The 19,747-nt window shown below is 35.8% G+C and overlaps 2 protein-coding genes across 5 annotated transcripts; both read left to right on the top strand.

Moving 5' to 3' along the window:
* The first annotated feature begins 4,371 nt into the window (after nucleotides 1-4,371).
* OTP51 (endonuclease) lies at nucleotides 4,372-7,409 on the top strand. The gene is made up of 2 exons (XM_008238408.3): nucleotides 4,372-5,050; nucleotides 5,337-7,409. The coding sequence occupies exons 1-2, from the start codon at nucleotides 4,445-4,447 to the stop codon at nucleotides 7,221-7,223; spliced, it is 2,493 nt and encodes an 830-aa protein (XP_008236630.2). The 5' UTR covers nucleotides 4,372-4,444; the 3' UTR covers nucleotides 7,224-7,409.
* Nucleotides 7,410-8,235: 826 nt separating this feature from the next.
* On the top strand, nucleotides 8,236-13,791 carry LOC103335406 (SWIB complex BAF60b domain-containing protein). Of its 4 annotated transcripts, none has more exons than XM_089055321.1 (8): nucleotides 8,236-8,781; nucleotides 10,160-10,262; nucleotides 10,378-10,552; nucleotides 11,407-11,560; nucleotides 12,070-12,190; nucleotides 12,333-12,504; nucleotides 13,058-13,114; nucleotides 13,727-13,791. In XM_089055321.1, exons 1-8 carry the CDS (start codon nucleotides 8,474-8,476, stop codon nucleotides 13,735-13,737), a joined length of 1,101 nt encoding a protein of 366 aa, XP_088911447.1. In that variant the 5' UTR covers nucleotides 8,236-8,473; the 3' UTR covers nucleotides 13,738-13,791. The 4 variants fall into 4 exon arrangements, with proteins under 4 accessions (XP_088911447.1, XP_088911448.1, XP_008236631.2 ...); XM_089055322.1 differs by having other exon boundaries at nucleotides 8,237-8,781; nucleotides 13,061-13,114; XM_008238409.3 differs by having other exon boundaries at nucleotides 8,240-8,781; nucleotides 12,073-12,190.
* Nucleotides 13,792-19,747: the final 5,956 nt, after the last annotated feature.

Here is a 19,747-nt window from a genome sequence, read left to right as displayed (position 1 = left end):
ACATAACTACAAACTCATTGACTATGAAAATCATTTTGGGTAGTATCTTTCTCAAGTGGAACAAATACAAATACTTTTATATTTGAGGGGTCATGTTTTTATGATCAATTACATTCTCATTTGATTTACTTTGTTTCTAACCTATACTTCCATTTGCCTAATTATCACTTACATGTATTGATCCTAATGGTTCCTTAGGTTAAGAGGAAGTAATTTTTGTTATTATAAGGTTGAGAAATATACAGCATTGTGCATGTGTTAAATGATGATTAGTCAAACCCACCCCTCTCTGCAATCTGAATCTTTGACTCCCTCATCCTTTAATTAAGGATGAGCTAGAGTAGTAGTAGACCAGCATATCATTAATTTTGAAGGTAAATTTCAAGGGCTTAAGAAAGGGACAACCTAAATCTTTGCTGCTCCCTGCTCTGTTCAAATCTTGGATCTCCTGTACTTTTATAATGGAGTGTGAGAGAGTGTGGGAGCGGCCAGCAAAAGAAAGTGAAGAAAAAAGGAAACAATGGTGAGTGAGATTGTTGTTGCCTGACAAGTGGCAAGAAGATGTGGGCAATAGGAAGATAGTCATCAAATTATCATTATATTTTATTCTCTTGGTCAAGCAAGTGGCAGTTCTTCATATTAAACTGCAGCTGGATACTAATTTGATTTTAACTGAGTTACAAGTTTTTCTTCATAATAATGATGACTGTTACATCATTTATTATAATTTCATTTTCCAATTTGAAATTGGAGTAATTGAATATTTAAATACTTTACTTATACTGATCTTTTCCAACCACAAACTGACCTACCAAATTGCAAGCCTAGCTAGCTGGAATTGAGTTATTTTTTATTTTCCCAATGCTGGCTTTCCAACAAATAGTATGGTCGGGTAAATTACTCAAATGGTCCTCAAACTTATACTCGATTTATATTTTGGTCTACTAATTAAATTATTAGTCCAAATGGTCCATCAACTATATATTAATCGCTCCATTGGTCCTATCGTTACATTCTGTCAATATTACAGTTAAATATGAGGGCAAATTGGTCATTTCGTACGTTAAAAATAAATAAATACTGAAAAATGAAATAAAAACTCTCCCTATCTCTCTCTCTCTCAAAATTAGACTCGATATTGGGAAATTTCTGAGTTATGGTTCTTCAAAAATTTTGATTGAGGGCAAAGAGAAGGTAAGAAATTCCATCAACGAGTTCGACTTCATCTTCTCAACTCTCGTCGTCGGCTCTATACTCAAAGTCACTATGATGTATTTGTTAGCACCTACTTTGTCTGGTTCAACTGCCACTCTTCCTTCAATCTTCACCAATTGCCCAGCTAGCCACATATTCGAATCAGTCTTCATAATTGTTTGGTTCACTGTTGAGCTTGTTGGACTTCGTTGTCAAATGGGTTGATTAAACTGAGGAAGAAGGTTGAGGGCGTGATTTGGTCCCCTTTGGCTTTATGGATGTTTTCCCTTTTTGGTTTTTGTGTTTGTGTGCCATTGATGTTTCCTTTGGTATTGGCTGGTGTTTCTTCATGCCTTTGGGCTTGGTTGGTTGTTGAATGAAACAAAAACAAAAACTGAGGAAGAAAATGGATATGAGTTTTGAAGGAGGGTTTGTGGTGTTGGCGAGGTTGACAGGTGCTCAGAGTGTTGGGGAAGTGAAATCCGTGAAAGGGGTGGAGGTTGGATCAACTAGATAGAGGAGAAATTGGTGGAGGAGAGCAGAGAGGGGATGAGAGACAAAGGTGGAGAGCATAGAGGAGAGGGGGAATGGGGGAGAAGAAATCAAAGGGAGAGGGCACTGGGTTTGGGTCTCGTGATTCTTATTTTCTCTTTTTCTTCACATTTTTATAATTTTGTATTTATTTTAACCATATTTTTATTTGTTAATTATGAAAAGTCGTATTTACCCTAAAATTTGGTTAAATTTAACAAAAAATTAGACTGTAGGATTAATGGAGTGATTAATATATAGTTAATGGACCATTTGGACTAATAATTTAATTGAGGGATCAAAATATAAATCAAGTACAAGTTTGAGGACCATTTGAGTAATTTACTCTAGCATAGTCACTGAACATCACTAGAAAAGATTCTCGAAATGACGCTATTCTCGTTTCATGTAAATGTTTCTTCTCAGTACAGGACAGGACTGTATAACAAAAATATAGAGCATTAAAATACTTTTTGTAAAAATTTATACAATTTCTCTGTTGTCTTTATCATGCTTGGCTGGGCTCCTCCTTTGTGATTACAAAGTCCTAAAATTGATGCCAAACAGGATGTGTCACCTACTTCGGCAGTAAGGTGGAAAGTGGTTTCCTCAAGCATAGGGAAATTGGTTAAAAGGCACATTATCCATCTGTCTTATCCGTCTTTTAACGAATAAAATATTTTTATGTGAAGAGCATGTTTTCTTGACAAGGATTCTGATAGTCCGTTTGGCAAAGCAAGTGACATTGGCACTATTTGCTTTTTTGCACAACAGTAACACCCTATTGTCATAAGACTTTTGTATTATATATACATCAATATATCCCTAATGAAAAGCCCCGATTTCTAATCTTAAACTAGTAAGTCTTGTTTGGTGGCTCGCCTTCAACTAGATTGAAATTGTTTGATTCAATATTTATGAGTCTTGCTCTTTAGATTAGACTTATGAGAAACAATGCGTTGAATTATTGTTCTTATAATGCATTGAATTATTGTCCAATTTAACAAGTACTGTTCTAACATTTGTAAGTTCACTAACCAACGGTTAAGACATTAGTCCAATTTAATTAAAATAGTCAAGTACATACCAAGTCATCAAACGATGTTGTTAGGGACTAGCCAATAGGGGTTCGGTTCGACCCGATTTACCCCTCAAATTGGAATTAAAATATAAAAATTACACACAATTTGATTTGGTTCAATTTACATACAAAATGTTTAGGAAAACTGAACCAAACCAATTTGTCAAATTGAGCTAAAAGTGAAGAAGTGAGAAAGATAAAGTGAGAGGGAAAGAAAGAGATGGAAAAGAAAGAAAGGAGGTGTAACAAAGAAAATGGCTATGGTTCATCGAAAAGAAAAAGAAATAGGCCTATAGTTGGTATTTAGGCATGTTTACTATTTGTAATTGGGTAAGGAGGACTTGAATTGAGGATGAGTTGGAATCTGGATTCCCATTGAAATTGTTTACTAAACTATCTGTAATTGAGGTATAAATGATATTGATTCCTTATAAGTTGTTAACTAAATTCCCTTTATTGAAACCCGTTTGATTACTAAAATGCTCTTTGTTTAAATAAATTTTTTTATTGGCAAATTCTTGTTGGGTTAAAGTGGATGGCAAATTTGAAAATTTTAAAAATTGTGTGAGGATAAAATGGATAAAAAAGATGAATTAATGCTGAGTTAGTTCTCTAAGAATTAGGATACCATCTCCCACCCAAGAATCCAATTCCTCCAAAATCAGGAGTTGAATTCCCAAATTTGTGTGGCGCCCACTTGCATTTTCATTTCTTTATGTGAAGTAAACACAACAATAATTCATAATCGGAATTCAAATCCTTATTTTGATTCCAATAATGAATGAGTAAACATGTCGATTTTAAATTTGGACTGTAAAATTTGGATATTAATTGGGTTAAAGGATCTAGATACTACTTGGGGCTAATAATGTGATTTGGATATTAATTGAGTTTATTAATATATTCAAATATAAATAAATAAGTAAAATAATACAACCGGATTGGTTCAATTTGGATCAAATTTTTCAAGGCAAAAAGGGGAACGAGAACCCATCTAAAACAATTTGATTCAGTTTTGGGGCTGAAATTGACCTTCTTTTGTCAATATGGTTTTTTTCTCAATTTTTTTAGTTCGATTCAGCTATGTTCACCGGATCATCGGTTTTTTCGCCCACCCCTACTAGCCAATGATAAAATAAAAGAGAAATTTATAATAAAACTCATTTCTTACATTGATTTTGATATATAAACACTAAAAGCTATAAATTAAAGGAAAAAAATTCCAAAATAGACCAGCTGATGTGTGAAATACTATTATTATCCTTGTATTATGATTTTCAGAAGAAAAAAAACTCAGATAGTAATGTTGTAATTTTTATGTTTTTCAAAGCTTGCACGATATATTTGGTCTCTTTAAAAAAAATAAAAATAATTTTTTTCCTAAAATTTGAGTTATATTGTGGGCCGTACTTATGAAGTTACATTTGAAAAGCCCAAAAATAAAATTCACTCGTGAATTGGCTTGCCTTTTAAGTGAAGTGGGTAACGACAAGCTTTCTCCCCTATCAAGCCCAAGTAGTGGGCCCCGAGCAGCGTTATAATCTCAAGCCTTCTATTTCCAATTCAATAATTACAAAATAAAACCCTCCCAAAATCAAAATCCTCAGCTGCGGAAAAACTGAGGGCTGTGGCACAGACATGCTTCCGAGTAGACCTCCGAAGCTCCCACTCTCCACTCTCTCTCTAACCCACTCCTCCTTCACTTTCTTCTCCTCCCTCTTCTCCTCAAACCCTAAAACTAAACCCCTCCCTATGCGCTCTTCTCTCTTCCTCCTCCGCTCCCTCACGCTTTCTCTCTCACACCACCACTACCACCCTACCCACCGACTCCCGAGACCCATCTCTGGTTTCCCGCTCGCCGTCGCCGCCAAATCCCGCCGGGTACTCGCGCTTCCCTCTTCCAGTACTTTCGTCGAACACCTTTCGGGCGAGGTCTCGCAGCCGGGGGAGAATTGGGATTTGAGCAATGTTGCGCAGGGCGAGGCTTTCGACTTAGATAAGTGCTTTTCTTCAGCCGACTTGAAGCACCTGGCGGTTCCGGAGCTTGAGGTTCCGGAGCTCGAGGACCTCCCGGAGCAGTGGCGAAGGTCGAAGCTGGCTTGGCTTTGTAAGGAACTGCCGGCGCATAAGGCCGGCACGTTGAGTCGGATACTCAATGCGCAGAAAAAGTGGATGAGGCAAGAAGATGCCACTTATGTTGCAGTGCATTGTATGCGAATTCGCGAAAATGATGTCGGGTTTAGGGTAAAGAAACTAAATTTTCAGTCTTTTTGAGTTTTCATTGTGTTGATATTTGCAATATGCGTATTTTGATATGTTTCTAGCTTTCTCGTTGTAGATTGCTGTCACATTAGTCTTCTGTACTGTTGATTGAGGATTTGCAAAAAATAAAAATAAAAAATTGCAATTTGCATGTTTTGCTTCACTTGGACTGTGGTTTTAGCATGTCTATGGATCCTAGTAAAATTAATGATACATTGATTATGTAAATATATGTGGACTTAGTTAAGTTTTGTTAAAATGTCTGTAGGTGTACAAATGGATGATGCAACAACATTGGTATCGTTTTGATTTTGCTCTTGCTACCAAGTTAGCAGATTACATGGGTAAAGAGCGAAAATCCTCAAAGTGTAGGGATATATTTGATGATATAATTAATCAGGGCCGTGTGCCTAGTGAATCTACATTTCATATATTGGTTGTTGCATATCTTAGTGCATCGGTTCAAGGTTGCTTGGAGGAAGCATGTGGCATTTACAATCGTATGATTCAGTTGGGAGGCTACCAGCCCCGGCTTAGCTTGCACAATTCTCTCTTCAAAGCCCTTGTCAGCAAACCTGGAACCTCTTCGAAGCATTACCTTAAACAGGCTGAGTTTATTTTTCATAATTTGGTAACAACTGGACTTGAGATTCACAAGGATATTTATAGTGGCTTAATCTGGCTACATAGTTGTCAGGATACCATAGATAAAGAGAGGATGACATCATTAAGGAAAGAAATGCAACAAGCTGGAATTGAGGTGGGCAGAGATGTGCTTGTGTCTATCTTGAGAGCTTGCTCAAAGGAGGGGGATGTGGAGGAAGCAGAAAGTACTTGGCTCAAACTTCTCCACCTTGATGTTGGTCTCCCATCTCAGGCATATGTTTATAAAATGGAAGCCTATTCAAAGGCTGGAGAACCTAGGAGATCCCTGGAGATATTCAGGGAGATGCAAGAACAGTTGGGTTCAGCCAATGCTGTGGCATATCATAAAGTCATAGAGGTCTTATGTAAAGCTCAAGAAGTTGAACTTGCAGAGTCCCTCATGACAGATTTCATCAACACCGGTTTGAAGACTTTCATGCCATCTTATATTGATCTAATGAACATGTATTTCAACTTAGGCTCACATGACAAATTGGAATCAGCTTTCTTCCAGTGCCTTGAGAGATGTCGACCCAGCCGTACGATTTATTCTATATACTTGGATTCTTTGGTGAAAGTTGGTAATCTTGATAAAGCTGAGGAGATCTTTGACCAAATGCAGAGGAATGGGGCAACTGGTATTAATGCTCGGTCCTGCAACACCATATTAAGCGGATACCTATCATCTGGAGATTATGTCAAGGCAGAAAAAATATTTGATCTGATGTGCCAGAAGAAATATGATGTTGACTCCCCATTGATGGAAAAGATTGACTATGTCTTGAGCTTGAGCAGAAAAGTAGTTAAGAGACCTGTAAGCCTGAAGCTGAGCAAAGAACAACGAGAAGTTTTAGTAGGTATGCTGTTGGGTGGTTTGCAGATTGAGTCAGATGAAGACAGGAAGAATCACATGATCCGGTTTGAGTTCAGTGAGAATTCTAGCACACATTCTCTGTTAAGGAGACATATGTATGATCAATACCACGAGTGGCTACATCCTTCTTGTAAAACCAGTGAGAGTACTGATGACATACCATATAAATTTTCAACCATCTCACATTCTTGTTTAGGTTTCTATGCGGACCAGTTTTGGCCAAAAGGTAGACAGGTGATTCCAAAGCTAATCCATAGATGGTTGTCACCCTGTGCTCTTGCCTACTGGTATATGTATGGGGGCCACAGGTCTTCATCAGGTGACATATTGTTGAAGATAAAGGGAAATGAAGAGGGTGTTGAGAAGATTGTCAGAGCCTTGAAGGCAAAGTCCCTGGATTGCAAGGTGAAGAGGAAGGGGAGAGTTTTTTGGATTGGTTTTCTGGGAAGTAATTCTACCTGGTTCTGGAAATTAGTAGAACCTTATATTCTAGATGACTTGAAGCATCTTTTAAAAGGTGGCCAAATCTCAGATAACAGCGCGGTTGAAACTGAAAACGTCAACTTTGGTAGTGGGTCTGATACTGATGAGAATGCTTCTGAATCTGATCACACTGATAATGATAATAATTTGTAGCGCTCTATAAGGTGGTGTATTATTGGCCATTCTCAGAATATTACTGTGTTTAGTAAGCTAGGAGACTTCTTAATCAATTCAAGGCTTTCGCTTCTAGAGTTGTACATACCTTAGAAAGTAGATGAGTCTTGATATTTTTGTAAGATATCTTTAATTCTATAAACTTGGAAAGTAAAAGTTAGCTTGTATAATGCATTAATGATATTGTTTTAAGTGTAATAAAAATGACACGTCATGAGGAAAATAGAGAAGGTTAGTAGAGAAGGTTGCTAACATTTTCCAAACCAAAATAAGACAGGGTCATTTTGGTCATTTTATTGGTAACATCAATAATGAGTGACATTGGTTTGTTATTGTACTCTTTTTTCAGTTAAAGGATCCATTTGGATTCATATTGCTCTGAAAGCTGCGGCATTCTTTTTGGAGAAACGGATTTTGCCTCTTTAGCTTGTTTTGGCTTTGTGGCTAGGGGAAGGCCTGTGCCTACCCAATTGGACATTGCCCAAAACCCAACTACTAGGGCAGAACAGTCCAAAAATAAGAACAGAGGTTTCGGTGCGACAGTTCCAAGGCCAAATTTTTATTTTTATTTTTTAAATATTGCATTTTTTCTCAATATTGTTTAATAAAATTTTAAGTTGTAGTTTTTAGCTCTAAACAAAATTATTTAAAATAAGGGCCTTGTAGCACACTCGAGTGGTTAGTATAGTTTATTTTCGCACGAATGCATTTGGTTTTAGGCAGTTTGAACCGAGTTTTTTGTGAATCTTTAAAAATAAGTATGTGACGAATTATGAATTTGACGTTTTAGTTTCATAAGTTAAGAGACACTTTAAATATGTATGGATCGCGATAATTATGTGTATTTATAATCTACTTAAAAATAGTGCATGTGATAATAAAGTAAATCCTAGATTTTCCTCTTTTACCTATTTTTTTAATTTTTGCCAAATTTTCACCTACTTTGTTGAGTGCAAATGGAGTTAACCTAGACTACATCACCAAGGTGTGTAAATACTAGTGCGAAGGCCTTTGACCCCAGCCAAGCAAGCTGCAAGATAAAATTTCAAATTCCAGAAATACCCTCCACCCGCCCACACGCTACACCATTGCCCGTTTTGTTCTTTCTCCTTCTTCTTCACAGGTCTCACTTGCATGAGACTCCATTTCCCTTCTCTCTCTCTCCCTCGCCGAAGCATCTCAACTCCAATCATCGCCCAGATATTGGCAAAGTTCAGAGCCCAGGAAAAATGGTTTCGAACTCGGACATCCTGACCCGGCTCACAGAAATCCTCAGCACTTCAGACCTCGACACGGCCACCGCCGGCAGCGTTCGCCGTCAACTGGAAAACGATTTCGGAGTTGATTTATCGGACCGGAAAAAGTTTATCCGGGACCAAATCGACATTTTCCTCGAGACCCACAGGGCCGAACCCCAAGACGAAGAAGAAGCGGAGGGGGAGGAGGTCGGTGAAGGGTCGGAGAATGCAGAAGAAGAAGAAGATGGAGATGAAGAAGGAGAGGAAGATAATAAAGGCAAAAATAAAAGGAGAAAAACGTGAGTTAATTTTTTAATTTATTTTTTAACTGCTTCTTTTGTTTTGTTTTATTAGTGTTTGGTTGCTGGGAAAATGGGGTTAGTCGGTAGGAAAGAAATTGAGGTTTTAAGTTAATGAGGATACCAGTTGCCCAATTTGGTCTCTCTTTTTTTGGGTTCATTGGGTCCCACATGATGAGAAATGCGGCTTCTTTTTCTTTCTTTTTTTCTATTGAAATAAAAGCCAAGTCAATAATCTTTTGGGATTTTGGAGTAGTTGCAAGAAGTGAACTTGATTCCTTTCTTGATATTTCTGTCAACTATGTGCATCCAATTGTAGTTTTTATTGCCTTCTCCTTTCTTTATCAATTGGTTGGCTGAAATTTGTATTGAAGTTGATTTCTGTCTTTCTGATCTTAAACTTTGGTTTCATAATCCACAACATCATTGCAGCACATTTCTTATGTGAACATATCATACTTTGCACTTAGAAAAAACACATAACTGAATGAAGAAATAATGAATATTTTTTCGGTGTTTCTACATGGATTGCTCATTGAATTATCAAATACTGAGGTTTTCAGTGCCGGTAGCAAACTGACAGCAGTCTGTCTTGCTGTCTCATCTTGAAACTGAAAAGGCTCCTAGAAGTTTAGAGTATACATTTTTAAAGTTTGCATATTTAGATTTAGTTGAGGAGTAAATGAGAAGTCTCTGTTTAGTGAAGAATTTGATATGGAAGTATACCGACTGTCAGTGAATTGGAAATGATCGGTTCAGAATCTATGGCTTCCCTTAAAACATTCACGCTTAGTTTTCATTTAATAACAGTGACTTTGTATCTAGAGATATGGCCCTTAAAGTCCACCTTACTCATTGTAAGGAAGTCCTCTTTTTTTAGTATGCAATTACTTGTATGCCTAGAAATCTGTTTATCTATTTAGCTCTTCATAGTTGATACTACATATTTAGAGCACTATATGCAAGGAGTTGAAGCTTATACTACGATTACGTTGACAAGTCAAGGATATTGCGCTATATGCTGGAGGCTAGTACTTGTACAACTAACGTTCATTCCCTCCTGTTATTCTAAGGAGCACATATATGTTGAGAAAGCTTTGCATTCATCTATAGGCTAATTGTCTAATATGATTGTGGAATTTCTCAGAGTAGGCTCATATCTCTGAAATCCAGTTCAGGGACGATGATTTCTTTACATTGTTTCTAGAAGAATGAATTTTCTGTGTACTTGTTGTTAAGTTCCATCTGTGGTTGGTTACTTTTGTCCTCAATATATGAATGATATGTGATGTATGTGGCTCTGTAAATACGTATTCGTGCTGGGGCTCTGAGTTTCTGCTATGCACATTTCTCTTAGTTATTTTATATTGCCAAACAGGGTGGATAAAGGAGTTGTCAAAAGAGGTGGCTTCAACAAAATATGTAGCTTGTCTCCACAGCTTCAAGAATTTGTTGGAGAGCCTGAAATGGCCAGGACAGAGGTATAATTTATTAGGTTTATGCAATTTTTTATTGTTTACTTTTCAATGCATCCTTGTGTTGGATGGAGATTTTGGAACCAAAATATGATACTTATTCTCCCTCATTCATTTTTAGGTAGTGAAGAGAATTTGGGCCTATATCCGAGAAAAGGATTTGCAGGACCCAAAGAATAGGCGGAATATAAGATGTGACGAATCACTACATTCCCTTTTCCGTGTTAACTCTATTAATATGTTTCAAATGAATAAAGTTCTCTCCAAGCATATATGGCCGCTTAGCAGAGAAGATGGTATGTCTAGAATTACTTTCCTCATCCTGCTGATGACACTTATATGTGACCCGATTGTCTTTGTTCATGGTGTTAACTTGTTTATATTACCTTGGTACTTACATGTTGATTTTCCATATACTCAAGAATGTGCGTAGTGTTGTTTTTTTCTTTCTTCTTGTTACTCTCCGTTTGATGAACATGGTATATGCAGCTGCTTGACATGCATTTAAACTCCACTAAACTTGAATGTGCACTCAATGAAAATGAAAAAAAAAAAAACATTCCTACAAGACGTACACTATTTTCTACTGTAATTCACTGAGGATAGGCAATATTACTAATTGTTTATTCTCCAGTTTAAGAATGATTTTACATTACGGAGTTGTATGAATCAGCTTATGATAGGATGGAACTGTCCACTTATAGGTTCTCTTGGATGCTTATCCATTTCACTTGTACTTTGAGCATGTGGTTGGTTTTGCGAACTAAGAAGAAGGTATAACATTTGGTTACAAAGCTTAATAAAACCATGATTTTTTAAATTTGTGCTTTGTTATTTTTCTTCGGAGCATGATTTCATTTTTTCCTTTCCAAGTTATTTTGGCTTTCTGTAGCTCCGGTATAATACTGATATCTTGGCTCATAAACTGTTCTCTTTTTTCAGTATGTCCATTAGCATGGGGTATATGTAATTTATTTTACTTTTTTACTTCATCTGCCAACAAAAAATTATCCCAAATAGGATTGTTGCCGTATTTCAAGTAATGGTATCTTATAATTTTGTTTATCATTTACCTTTACTATTGTCACCCTGAAGTTGCATGTTATAGTATTTATTTGAGATTTTAACACCGTAGCATGATGAAACTCAGAACCTGTAAAGCAAAAGAAGAAAGGGGAAGAAAGTGATCATTCTGTCTCTGAAGGAGATGTAAATAATGTAGCACAAGAGGAAGAAGAGGTGGAAGAAGAAGAAGAGGAGGAGGAAGAAAAAGTTAGTAAACAAAAAGAAAGCAAGAAACGAAGGTTACTTTCTTTAATTTCATGTCTTATCCTTTTTTGTGTAGGTTTTTTATTTTGTTGACCTTGTCATTGTTTCCATTATTTTTTTAGTATTCTATTATGCATGTTCAACATTTGGAAGTTGGATATTTTAACTTGAAGTCCTAGTAGAGATGTAATTATGATTTATTCGTTATTGATTTGCATAACTAGGCAAAAACAGAGTTCCTGGAGATTGAAAACTCTAACTTCTAAATCCGATCATTGAATTCACTTATTGTCTATTTACTTTATCAGAATAACACCCGTAGAGTTATTACTTGTGATAGTTTGAGTTTCTCCTGATTTCTCCTGCTCCCGCCCAAAAAAGAAAAGAAAAGGAAAGTCCATTACTGTTTATTTGTATAATGATATGTACTGGGTACATAGTAACCTATTGGATATTTATAAGACCCTCTATGGCTGTTAGGGCGATATATACCTGGTTCCGAGGTGGCTGGTGTTTATTTTTTCTAATATAGTGTGTTATCAAGTAGGGCTGCAAAAGTGGATAAAGAAGTCAAGAAAAGGGGAGGAGGTGGCTTTACCAAATTATGCAGCCTTTCTCCAGAACTTCAAAAGTTCATGGGAGTGCCAGAATTGGCCAGAACAGAGGTACTAGTTTTAGATTTTCAGAAAACCCCTTTCTCCTCGAGGAAAAAGAAAATATTTTATTTTATTTTTAGCCAGATGAAATCGCTTTAAGTATAATTTCAAAACTTATTGTATACTCATTCTCATTTCTTTCCTGAATTAGGTTGTGAAGAAACTTTGGAGTTATATCCGGGAGAACAATTTGCAAGATCCAAATAATAAACGAGAGATAATATGTGATGAGTCATTGCGTGCCCTTTTTGATGTTGATTCTATCAATATGTTTCAAATGAATAAAGCTCTGTCCAAGCACATATTGCCCTTAAATGGAGAAGGTATACATCTTCAATAAACATGCATTATGTTTCCTACATACTTACGGTTTGGGATGAATTTGATTGTCATAAATCCTGCAGTTTTCAGTACTGATAAATCAAAATGCATTGTGTAGAATGGGGAAACTGTTTCTTGGATGTGATGCTTTTTGCACATTTATTTCTATACTTCATGCATATGGATTCTGATATATTGATAGCTTCACAAGAAAGGGTGATAGGTCAGCAGGAAGGAAGTATATAATTATTGTACTTGCTCTCCGACATATGTTGGGTGGAACATGGTTCCATATATTTCACCCAGAGCTATATGCATTTAGCTTCATCGTGAACATGAGTATTTTGAAATGTCTCTTTATCTGCATAGTGCTGCTTTCAGTTTGTTTGTATGTCCAGTGATAAAAGTGATAAATTTTCTCAAGGAAGAATTTTAATTCGTCAGAAGTGTGCGCCATGCTATCTGTGCTATGCTGTCACAGAATTTATACTCTCTTGTTGAAGTTTTGACAAATATTTTGGTACCTACTTACAAATTGTGTTACTTATAATCTAGCAGCTCCAGATACTGCTTCACGAAAGGATAAGCAGTCTGAACAGGAGCATGAAGAAGGTGAGATATATCTGTATATATATAATATATTCAGGTCTTCAGCTATCAAACTTTGATGGGTTGCAAAGTTATTGTATCTTTATACCACATCCTGGTACTGGCATAATGTTTCCAAATAATATGCTAAGAAATGAACCAAGGTGCTTTCAGTTATGAACTTGTGAGTCTCAGCACCAATTTCAATATTCAGATTCAGATGACCCTAAGCAAAATGAAAACGACTTAAGAAAGATGGTTCGGGTCTTCTTTCTCTCCTACCACTTTCGGCCCAACATTGATTCTGCTGCCTAGTAGTATTGTGTCTGTCTGCTGAATGATGTTGATCCAACACACTATTTCAGAGCAGCTTAACTTTTTGCCTACTTCTATTTCCCATTAATGTTTGTCTAAAATCCAAATTATAGTGCCCGGGAATCATTCAGGTAAAATTGGCCCATTTTCCAGTTACTTGAAGTTCAATGGGATAGGCATACCTGAGGGAGGATGTTACGTTTGATGGTATAGATATATTAATGACTGTTTTCTACTGTATTGCCATTGCTTGAGGGTGCCACTATCTTGGTACTACTGCTTAACTTCACACCTGCTTTTGGCTTTTTTTTCCCTTTGAAGGATCCCTCTGATAAGTGGAGAATGATGTGTGATGATAAGCTAAAAGAACTTTCTGAGGTCAACCCCTTCAATGGCTTCTCAGTCCCAAACCTTCTGACTGCTCATTTCATCAAGACAGGACAGAATGATGCTGAAGTGTAAATAGTTTTAGCCCAATTAAAAGAGGGCATTTTTTGCACTAGTCATTGTCCTTTCCTAAGTTTTGTACTTTTTATGCTCGTAACGTCTCCAAGAAATGGAAATATAAATTTTGAGAAACTTGATCTTGCTACCAATGCCCCCCTCACAGTTTTCTTCTGCATATGTTTACAGGCTCGCTGTCTTTTTCTTTTCGTCCCCTTTTCAAGGGATTTGGCGGCTTAGCTTAGCTCAACGTTTTTTTTTGGGTTCAAATGCTATGCATGATAAGTTGAAACTGAAGATTGACAGAAAAGAACTTTAGTCCCTGTTATTGTCTTGCTGGAGCGCTGTTCAATCGTCGCAAAATAACTTGTTTTTCTGGTGTGCATGACAGTCTTTAGCCAATTTTCTTTCTGTGGTTTAAGAATCAGATATCATATATACATCAATCCGAAGAGAGAAATTTGATCACACTTCCATCTCAGAGCATTTTTTGTTCTGATTTGGTAACCAATCTGGGCCTCACTATCCTTTATGGACTGTCACCTGTCTGATGTGGAACAATTGTGTTTGATCTATTTGAGACTGATTTTGGAATGGCTAAAAGTGGTTTTGAATAACATTTGTCACGAAACATTGAAGTGCTTCTGTATAAAAAGACTTTTCTGGAAAACACCACATGCTAGGTGTTTTTTCAAGAAGCATTTGGAAATGTAATAAAGAACTCCGACGTGGTTCTAATAAAAGCGCTTCTAGCAAAGGTGCTTCCAAAAAGGCTCTAAATGTTTGGGCCTTCTTGTTCATCATTACACTCCTAATGGGAATGTATTTATTTATTTAACTCCAAATGGGATTACAAAAACATGAATGTAATTGGGTTTTGCTCGACCTACTTAACCCTCTGTTTTGTTTGGGCTTCTGGGTGGTAGATGAACAAAAGGTAAATGTCCCTTGCAAGTCAGTTCCCCAAATAAAAGGAAAAAAACTCCTTTACTACAAGGGCAAAAATTATAGATGTATTAGTGGCAGCAGCTGTAGATCGTGAGACTTGTTTCCTCAGATTGGAGGGCACGATGCCATTATTATAGGGACAGAGACCAGCGAGCTAACTCATCATGAGGATAAGAATGCGCAATCAATATATCATAGAAAATGCTTGCAAGGAAGGAAGGTCTCGAGTTCATACTCTTTTAAATTGGTGTTGTGGTTATGAACTGGGCCAATTATTCTGTGTGCACAAGTTATCACCATATTTTTGGGTGAAAGCATGAAATCTTATTCAAATATTCCATCTATTTATGAAAATAGTTTTTCTTTCTTATTATCATCGATACGAACATTTTACATAAATTTTTGCTAATTGTATGAGTTATTAAATATAACACATAATACTAATTATTCTGTCGCAACTCTGATCATTTTTAAGGTCATAATATGAAAATATATGTTAAATACAGCGAGAAAGGAGTCTGATATTTATACTTATCTTTTTTTGTGTTGATAGTGTTACATGTCTAAATTTAGTAGATTTCAGTCGTAGACAAAAGCATCAACATCGAAAATATAAGCATAATATCCTTATTTGCAAGCAAAGCAAAGCAAACCATTGATATTTGATGGAATGGAGAGTAGTGAAAGGCACACTTTGGCCACATGGGCATATGTGGTGTAGAATTGGAGGAAGAACTAGGAAGAAGAAGTGTGATTTAAAAAAGAGTAGGAAACAAAATCCAGAAAAGAAAAATGGCACATGGAATTAAGGAAGGCGACAAAAGAGAGAATCTGATGGGAGGGGGAGTGTGGGCCCACCATTATTCCTGAATGTTAAAAGCACCGCCGCTCGTATGCGGCGATCCGGATTCCCTACCCATCATTTTGCCACGTCATAAGGCATGATCGCCCTCCCGACACTCCCCACGTTTTTTCACCGTACTGCGTACCACTCCACCGTAAAAGCTTTCCTTTCAATTCAAGACTCGAGATGGAATCTCCACAATATCTCTCTCTACGCATTAGTGTCTCCTCCTTTTTAAATTTTTTTTTTCTCACTAAAATATAGAAAATTATAAATACAAGTAATTTTATTGAGCATTTACCTAAGTACCCGAGTATTTACTGACTACACAAACTATGATGTTACCGACAATATTTTAACATGTGTGATTTGCATATAATGATAATATAAAATTAAGTAATTCTTACTTTTTACTATTGGAAGAGTTCTTTAATTCGACTGTCTGTTTTTCATTTATTAAAACTTATATAATTGATTTTGGAAGTAAGACAATCAAATTAGAACGAACTTTTTTCTAATAGTGGCAGCCAAAGTTTCTCTTTGTGGTCCAAACTCATGTAGCTAGCTTGTGACGATGGAACACCATGAATTTATGACTTTGACAAATGTAGTATAATTCTATCATGCGCATGAAGATAGGTGGTTCGAGCTGACAAAATATCATAATTATTTACAGCTCATTTTGTATGCAATTAGAGATGAAGCCTGCCAATGCAATGGATCCGAACTTACACAAAGTGGTCTATGAATGTGATATTCCAAACATTACTCATTGATTATTCAATACGTCCATGATACTATGTCAGATTCTAATGAAAAATAGGTGAGATCTACTATTGCACGTTGGATCTCACATGAGACCAAACCTATATACATAAAAAAACAATTGCTATTTAACAAGCTGGAGTTTTGATTTGTTACCCTTAATTAAACCTACTTCTTGATTTCTAGAAAGGTAAGATCGATGGGAAAAGGGAGGGTGGAAAAAAATGATGATGATGTAGTTGGAGAGGACTTGAGGGAGGGCCCAATAAGTGGAATCCTTGCAAGGACCAAGCAAGAACACAACACACCAATAATGCCATTGAATACAACTCCTTAAAAGCAGACAAAGACACACCAAAACCCTAGATGACAAAAACAGCCTCACAAAAAGTTGCGAGAAGGAAAAAAAAAACTGTAAATTTTTTGATATCTAGCGTTATTTAAAAAGATTCTATCCGTCCTTGACATGCCAAAGGGGACCCACTTATTTGCAAAAGGAAAAAAAAAATGGGGAGGAGAGAGAGGCAAAAGATACCCTCCCTCAGGAGGAGGTCTCGCAGAAATTGAAATGCCAAGAACAAAGCTTGTCATCACGTGAAAGATGCTTTTGGGGTTTGATAAGGATTGTGTGTGTCTTCTTCGGAAGCATTTTAAATTAGGTGTTGTGTTTGTTCTTTTGATTGACCCAACAAGAAGCTAGTTGCCTTTGTAAGTATCTTGAAAGTGAGAGGGAATTGGCTCATGCACTGAATCTTGTGGAAATTTTGAGACGTACACATTGGAAGGTGCAAGGTGCAAGATGCATACGCTTTTCCTTATCTCTATATATAAAAATGAGTATAATCAATTCATTCTTTAGAAGATTTGTTGTTTTCAAATCAGATAAATTTTTGTATCACCTAATAATATGTGTATATGTAATGATAACCGTACGTATATCAAAATTATATACTATGTCATCGATTATATGTCGATATGAATATACTATGTCATCGATTATATGCATCATGTCGACAGAGAGCGTTATGAACACTCAAATAAAATCATTTGAAACTCATAAAGCTACAAAAGGAGTAGAGGATCCAATTCTCTTGCTCTAAAATCTTAACACATACACCACGGCCGGGTGATAATCTACATAAGTTTTTTTATTTTATTTTTATAAATGAATCTATGGGGCTGGAATTCGGATGTGGTAACGATCAACATCATACATAACTAGTATATTTAATGAATTTTTTTTTTAATCTCATAATAGAGCTGAATATATTAAAAATTTATTAATGAAATGTAACATTTCATACAATGAATAAATAAATCAATAAACAAATATAAAGCTCCTGAAAAACTACACTCTTCATTATTTGTGAATGTCATTTATATTTAACAAAACGTGCTTACCGGTGGATGCGACGTGAGTACATTCGATGTTACTTTTTCTAAAACATATGGTAATCAAAATTATGTTTTTTAAAATTAAAGAATAAAGTAGGTGATGATCTACCTACCTATATATATATATATATATAATGCATTATTTTCAATCTACCGACAATTTCATTTTGTTAAAATTTGTCAACAAGGAACTCACTAGCTAATACATGCCTTTGGGAAGAGTTGAATTAACAGAACACTAATTTTTTCATTAAATTAGGTCGGGAGATTAGTTTGTAAAATCACAAAATTCCTTATTTATTTTTATTTTAAAGAATCCTTTGAGTTGCCTGTTGAGAGGTCAAACTTTGGTTTTTCAAAGTGAATTTTGACTTTATTTCTTTAATACTGAAAAAAAAACTAATTTATAAATTATGTGCTTATTTTATTTGTTTAAATTTATATATTAATTATTTGTGATTCTTCATGTTGCTTTCTTTGATGGTAACGTGTGGAAAAAAAAAATCATATATATTCTGTGTGGAAGAAAAGTACCAAACAGTTGGGTGGTACAGAGATACCATTTCTTGGATTCCAGATAGTACCAAAATAATCTCTTCAAATCAAAATTGAGATGCTTTGCTTTGGCACTCAAAACACAAGTTGGTTGGCTTTCAAGCGGTCAAGCCAAGCTACCTCTCTATCTCTCTCTATCTCTCCTTTTCTCCTTTATCTCTATATTTTTATAAAGTCTTTAGAGTAAATTCCATGCCTTCCCTTTTGTTTATCTTTTTCTTGAATTGTTCAAAGACCTGGCTTCAATTCCATGCCATCATTTGCTTTCATTAGAAGCAGGATTGAGAGAATCTTATCCCCCTTTGACCCATAATAATGAACAATATAAAACTAAATAAGCACACAAACAAGAGGGTATAACTCATTTTGTTGAGTTCTTCCACTTTCATTTATGTGAGCAGAGGTTCGAAACCTCTAGGCACCCAATGAATATAAATTTGTGTAACCGTCCACTCATCGCTTGTACTTTTAAAAAAAAAAAAAAAAGGAAGACCACACTCTGAAATGACTCAAATGCCCTTCCACGAGTCCCTCATAATCTTGCCATTTTCATTTGCATTAATTAGACTAAGAGACGGTTAAAATTCTACAAGAGTAGCTAATTTTGCACTTGCTAGAATAACGGAGTCTTGTTAGGTAAGGTGCCATTTGATAGGTGCCTTTGGAGAAATTATACCAAGGGGGATGAATGGAGTTGATGGGATAGAATTACAAATGGGTAAAACCACTCATGAAAGATGTTTGCACATGATATCTTCTTCTTTTCCATTTCTTGTGCTTTGATATAAAGATCACATTGGCATGTGAACAAATTCAGATTAGGCTTCAGTGTATAAATCTTTTGTCAAACTTTCTTTTCACGTCAAATTCTCGTTTACAACATTTGAACTCGGAATATCATATAAATTTCTTCTTATTACCCACCAAACTTTATTTTTTTTCTTTCAACTTATTGACTCAACTTGAACCAAAACATAACATGGGAAAACCAACCAGTTGTTTTGGGGAAATAAAGAGATTATTTAAATTGTTGAAGAAATGGAAGAAATTTTAGGCATTAGTTGGGTCTTGTTTTAGAATATCTGAATATTTAATTTTTTTAAAGGAAGAAGATAAAGATTTGGGGAAAAAAATTGGAAATTTCAATTACTTTCATCTTATTTTTAATTGGATGGTTAAGAAATTATAAATTGAGGATATTACAACGGTTTTTTCAAAACCAAGGTATCTAACAAAATGCAATTATATTGCTCCTCAATGGTCCTGGATTCAAGTTCTCATGATATCTGTGCGTGTGAGTTTCCTCCTCTTAACTTTGGTATAAAAAAAGAATAATACTAGTCTTACCACATTTTTATACCACAATTTTATCTGCGTGATGTGACAGTGAT

Source organism: Prunus mume, linkage group LG6 (assembly GCF_029339155.1).
Source record: "Prunus mume cultivar Tortuosa linkage group LG6, ASM2933915v1, whole genome shotgun sequence".
Lineage (NCBI taxonomy): Eukaryota > Viridiplantae > Streptophyta > Magnoliopsida > Rosales > Rosaceae > Prunus > Prunus mume.
Note: the sequence above shows the minus strand (reverse complement) of the source record. Positions and strands in the feature narration are given on the sequence as shown.